The sequence below is a fragment of the Nannobrachium achirus genome (genome assembly GCF_963921795.1).
Source record: "Nannobrachium achirus genome assembly, chromosome: 15".
Classification (NCBI taxonomy): Eukaryota; Metazoa; Chordata; class Actinopteri; order Myctophiformes; family Myctophidae; genus Nannobrachium; species Nannobrachium achirus.
In genome coordinates, this window is record NC_137822.1 from 24,504,751 (window position 1) to 24,510,750 (window position 6,000).

The 6,000-nt window shown below is 40.7% G+C and overlaps 1 protein-coding gene across 8 annotated transcripts in view; it reads left to right on the forward strand.

Moving 5' to 3' along the window:
* The window catches only part of cdk5rap2 (CDK5 regulatory subunit associated protein 2), a 54,903-nt gene extending 50,846 nt beyond the window's left edge, over positions 1 to 4,057 (forward strand). For all 8 annotated transcript variants that reach the window (XM_080743905.1, XM_080743908.1, XM_080743906.1 and 5 more), the window contains 4 exons: positions 209 to 358; positions 1,797 to 1,935; positions 2,454 to 2,500; positions 3,436 to 4,057. In XM_080743905.1, the coding sequence (XP_080600031.1) occupies positions 209 to 358; positions 1,797 to 1,935; positions 2,454 to 2,500; positions 3,436 to 3,459 (360 nt within the window). In that variant the 3' untranslated portion in view covers positions 3,460 to 4,057. The remainder of the gene's footprint in view (positions 1 to 208; positions 359 to 1,796; positions 1,936 to 2,453; positions 2,501 to 3,435) is intronic.
* Positions 4,058 to 6,000: the final 1,943 nt, after the last annotated feature.

Here is a 6,000-nt window from a genome sequence, read left to right on the forward strand (position 1 = left end):
ATATTCAAAGATTTACGAAAAATGACAAGATTTTTGCCCCTCCCCCTGTGTTCGTCGTGGTGTTATAGGACACGTGATGAGTGCTCATCATTGGCATTAAAGGAGTTAACAGGAAAATAGTATACATGGCCACTTGGCCAGGCCAGAGCTGTGAATTAACCATAGATTGCCACATTTGACTGTTATGGTATTCTGTGGTGTGGAATAGATCTTGGATCCGCAGCAGCTGAAGAGTTTGTCCACCAGTGTGAACACCATGCAGCAGGTCCTGGAGGAGGCTGGTCGACTGCTCAAACTGGTCTGGAGAGTTTCACTGCCCACTGGTCCTACAGCCGGGGACAGCAGCACCAACCAGCAGGTACACACACACACACACACACACACACTAGGGATGGGACGATATGACAATTTCATATCACGATTATTGTGACCAAGAAATATGCAATTTACAATTTTAGCGTGATAATCAAATTATCCCCAACATCCATTATCCTGAAGCGGAACATTAGCAAAAAATAGCAGATTGGTAGAGAGTGAAAAAAAGGACTCAAGTACGTTATGTAAAGGTCCCAGTGCATGACGGAGGACCATTTCACGATAAATTAAATCTCCACGATACGAATATTGTGAGCTTTTTTTACCACGATTATCGTCACATTTCTAACACACACACACACACTCACAACTTGTCACAGTAAATCAGGCATACTTGCAAGCCCTAAACCTAAAATCTAGTATAAATGCCTAATGCTAACCCCAACCTGAATCTTTATTCTTTTCCCAATTGTAAGCCTAATAACTCCCCAAAAATCTTTCACAAGAGGAAAACCAGGACATTTTCTCAAATTCTACTATTATAATGACTAGTCCTTGCCTGTTCTAACTTACGTGCAGTTTGGGTTATGGGGTGTGCATGGTATATGAGGGGTTGAATGTAGGAGTCTCAGAAGTAATGTTGGAGAACCCAGACGTATCAGTGATGTCAGTCAGCTCCAAATTTGGGCACTGTTTCAGCATGCGGCTGTTACCATGGCAGCGACACGTGCGCGGTACAGGCGGCGGTATCTGTGATGTCAGCATGCATGTATATCAGACAAAGACAGACATTCGGGCATTTATTAGTAGGATTGTGGGGACATTTGGCCCTCACGAGTATACAGTAGTAATACAAGAACACGTGCACGCAAATAGACAAGTGCGCACACACAAATACAACACCTAGCCCTTCCATGAAAACACGTTTTGCTAAAACAGTTGGACAGAGAATACCGATGTTACTTTATTATGCTGTGATACAGTATATTTACGTAACAGACTTTCAGCCAGGTTTGGTAGCATCAGTTTGGTTAACTCACTCACCAACCTTTGAAAAATCGCATCGCTCCGATCAGCCCACGGGAGCCTTCAAAAGATGCCCATGGGTGTGCTAGAATCTGAGAATAATCCTGGTCCATACGCGACAATCTATTTGTTCCTGTCACGCCATCGACGTGTCAGGTGATGTCCAGGGAACCCCGGAAGTAACACTGCAACGCGTCAAACCCAGTCAATGAGTTAATGTTAACCAGCATGTGACATCAGTGATCTTCTATAATATGTATCTTCGGCATACACACAGTATGAATCCAGATTTGTGCAGCCAAGCACAGCACCATGTTCCGTTATCAAATATATTTCAAAAACAATAAAACATACGTGAAAGTATTAGGAAATTAGTGGAGGTACTTCTGTACTTCCCAATGTCTCACAGTGACAAATAAAGTAACCTGAAAACTCAATCTTGTGGTCCATGCCAGGATGAGTTGTTGAAGAACGAGATCTCCAGGCTGAAGAGCAGGCTGACCCAACAGGAGAGGATGCTGTGTGGGGCCGTCAAACGCCTGCGGACCACCAACCAGCTCAAAGAAGGAATGGAACGCGTCATCATTGACCAGTGTACGTAGATGGACCTGTATCAACCACCTAAAACCGACTCCTCAGGCCTCTGTTGGTCCTTCCATTTTTTCCCCTCTACACCGTGAGCTTGTAGATCGGCTATTTTGTTCGGCCTAGAATACGACATGAGGCAGATTCTACAAATGCCCTCTAAATCGGTAGTTCTCAAACATTTTCGTACCAAGGCAAGGATGACCCCCAACATGATATGTAATTGGCCCTGGACCCCAGACCAGATTTTTTCAAAAATAGCAGATTTACAAGCTTGCAGTGTGGCACGAAGTGATGCGCTGTGAGCTAGATCTGCTATTTTTGAGAACCACTGCTCCCTAACTAAAAACATTTCAAACCAAATTCCTTAAACTACTGTATTTGTCTGAAGAGCTTTGGCTTAGATGCCTATATAATCATAATTTTCAACCTTGTTGCCTTAGCTGCCAATACGCAAATATTTTAGGATAAGGTGTTTACTTACTTACAACTAAAAATGTTGTTCTCTATGTTTGTTTTCAATATAGTGGCAATAACCCATGGAGTGTTGAAGAAGGCCAGAGGAAATCTAGAGGTGAGACAAAATTAACATTTCACACAGTAAAATCCTTGGAGTTCTTTTAACTCAGAGGAGTGTACAAATGGATGGGTCCCTTTTGTTCCATTTGTACACTCTTCTGAAATTAAATAAACAAGGGGATTTCCAATGGCAGATGCTATTACATGACCAATAACATAGTGATTGTAGCCAGTTTCCATTGAGTGAATTGCTCTCTTCTCTCCCTCTGTCATTGTATTTTATTTGAAATCATTGTAGACAAATTACTGTCCCCTCTTTGGGCTGAAAGGTGAAGGATCAGAGGAAGGTTGGTGTGTGTGAGGCACAGAGTTGCAGTAGTGTGATGCATGATTTTTATCTGTTTTGTTGCATGGTACATGGTGTACAAAATGTAGCCCCAAATGCCTGCTGACCTTTCCAAGAGTAGTTTGAGTTGGATAGATTGAGTTATGAGATTTTGTTTTGGGTTTGTGTGACTCTCCTTATCAGCCATATGAACCATTGTTTCAGGAGCATGATGTGTTTTGTGTGATTCAAGTATTGTTTTAGTTTTCATTTTTGATATTCTTTTTTGATATAAATAATATCAGCATGCCTCTGTAGTTGTGCAGTAGTCTGGAAATGCCTATTTCCATCCATATTTGTTCCTTGAGTTCAGGTTTGCTATTTCCCCAACACCCCAATAAGGCAGCAATCATTTACCGTAGTCTGCAACATTGTAACGCGATGGCTGCCTTACAATGTAATGCCGCCACTCAAACAAAAAAATACTCTATATCTTTTAGTCTGAACGCACCTTGAGAGTGGAGCGGTTCTATATCTGTCTCCCTACGTGGGAGACCTGGGTTCGAATCCCGGGTAGGACATTGAACTCACGGATCTCAACTTTAACACTGAGGATGTTGCGGTTGTACGTGCAATATTATAATTATAACTTGTTTCTTTCACAGGAGGTCCCAGTCAATGGACAATAGGACACGCTACAAGTCCTCAGACTGAGGACACAGGCGTCCCTGTCCCCGTGTCAGCCCAGGCGACTGTGGAAGATCGCAACAGTGACGGCTCCTCCCACAACAGTGATGGCTCCTCCCACTGTAGCTACTAGCTGATCTTAACCCTGATTTGTACTTGGTGACTCGTGCAAACAAATAGAGACTACTTCTACTTTCAAGCATGGGACACCATCGTACAACGGAATATAAAGTAGCCTCTAGTCTACCCTGCCTTAATACAGTAGCTACCGATTGACCTGCCTTTCTGCCCTGCTGTAAAACTGTCTATCTGCTTGGGAAATCATTCTGTAAATTGCACATGTTCTGATTATTTCGGGTACTGATGTTGTAAATTGTTAATTCTATTCATAGTAATGTTTTAGGAGAAAAAAAGTTGTACATATCAAAATTCATGCAATTTGAGTATTATTTGAGTATTTTTTATATGACAATTATTTTACACAAAGATGTATTTTATTACTGCTTTATTTCCTTTTGAGGTTTCGTGGCAATTTAGTTATGTTTAATATGGTTCATGGCTACCAAGTGTACCGATAATTCTGTGCAAAAGCAGTAAAGAAAACAAATCAAAGAGTTTGCATCAAGGTGTCCTCTTTCTTTACATTTCTTTCAGCACAATTCACAATAATCATGAATCATTCAAATTAATATTGGATTCCTGTTTCTTGTCAGCACATTTTAGCATCTTAACAAAATGATGTAGATGTTTAATAGATGGTGACTTCAGTTTTAGCATCGATTTCAGATTAAAAAAAAAACAATTCCCCCATTGTACCGTTTTGTAACATTGACTCAAAAGCACTGCTATTATTGATTTAGTTGATTGTGGGCGGGGTCTCTGGGCTCAGGAGGGGTGAAAGCCACTTGGTCTGGTCGGAGAGAGAATGAGAATCTACTGCAACCTAAAGCCCTGTCATGAACAAGGCTCTGCTACCATCTAATGGAACCTGGGGAGAGTGCTGTAGATCAACAGGTTGACACAGACAACAGGTTTTATAACTTTTAGAATGAATTAAGCCATCACAGTTCAGGTTTTACAGAGCTTAGGCACAGAGACAGTTTGTGCACCAGGCAAAAGCAGGTTTGTTTGTACCACCTGTGACCAATGCCATGCAATCATGCCTACATCTAAGGGGTCCGACTCCGGTGTGCTGCTAATAGATAGGCGGGAACGCGGGAATCTACACCATTTTGAATTCGGCATTCTACAAGCTCACAACACTATTTTCACTCAAATTAAAATCGCATTTACATTGATTAGTTAGAGTAACGATGAAACCTGTAATATTTACATTACAGAACTTGTCAGAGAACTATGTTGAGGCATATGTTTATAAAATGATTATTGTAATCAAAGCAAACGCTATGAAATAATTGTGATATTGATTTGATGTCTCCTGTGTAGCTAATGGTTGGTTGTTCATATCAATTCTTATCGATCTCGTCTCAGATCCTGGAGAGGAATATTCCTCCTCTCCTTCCCAACTTTCATAAATCTCTTGGAAGTGAGGGAAGGCCTTTCGGGAAAAACTGAGGCCAGTGTGCATCTTTTATCAGGGGAAAAGGTACGGACGAGCTGAAGGGCCCTGGACCAAGTTCTTTCGGTGAGCTACTAGGAACCCATCATCACTGGCGGAACAAGTCAGAACTGGGCCTGTAAGCAAGCCACAATGATTGGGCCCCCTCTGGGTTGAAAGTGACTAGTGGAGCTGCCTCTGTAAATATTTAAAACAGTTAAAACTTTCTTTCAGACATTTTCTAGAAGAATATAACGTTATTGTAACCATATAAGATGAAACACGAGTTAAACGCTGCACTTTGACAAAAATGACACATGTTATTATGACTCTGTGGGACTCATAAAATGTCCCTGGGTCCCATCTGAAAGACAATCCTCGGCCCACCTGTGTGTGTCTATTAGAATCATTACGGTAACCTTGTTTGTACAGCTTCAAACAAGTGTTGATATGTCGATCAAGCAGAACTTTGAAGAACACAGCAAGCTTTTCATTATCAGTGGATGGTTGCAAATTTAGAAATAATATAAACAATCTAGACACAGTCAAGCTTATAGCTGTCTTTATAGATTAGTTTTGAGGTATGATTATTTGTTGAAAATGAAATAAAGTGTTTAAAAATGCTTGCATTTGTAGACATGATGACAGACTATTTGCAATAAGGCCAACTTTAATCGAATCAAGTATATTGCAATTATATATTTATCAAAGATATTGCACATATGTGTTATAAATATGGACTTAAGGCAGACTGTTTCACTGCTACATTATAAACAATAACATATAGAATTCATGTACTCAAATGGTATACCTGCAATAAATGTTGCTCAAAACTATGAACATAATGCTGCCTTTTTAAAGTGACATTTATACTTATACGTAAGCTCCGTGGGTTGGAAGCGGAGGGGGAGAGATATATCTTGCGTCCTTTATTAGATGTAGATTTAGAGCCAGATTGAGATGGTCAAGAGGCCCTCAGTATGTT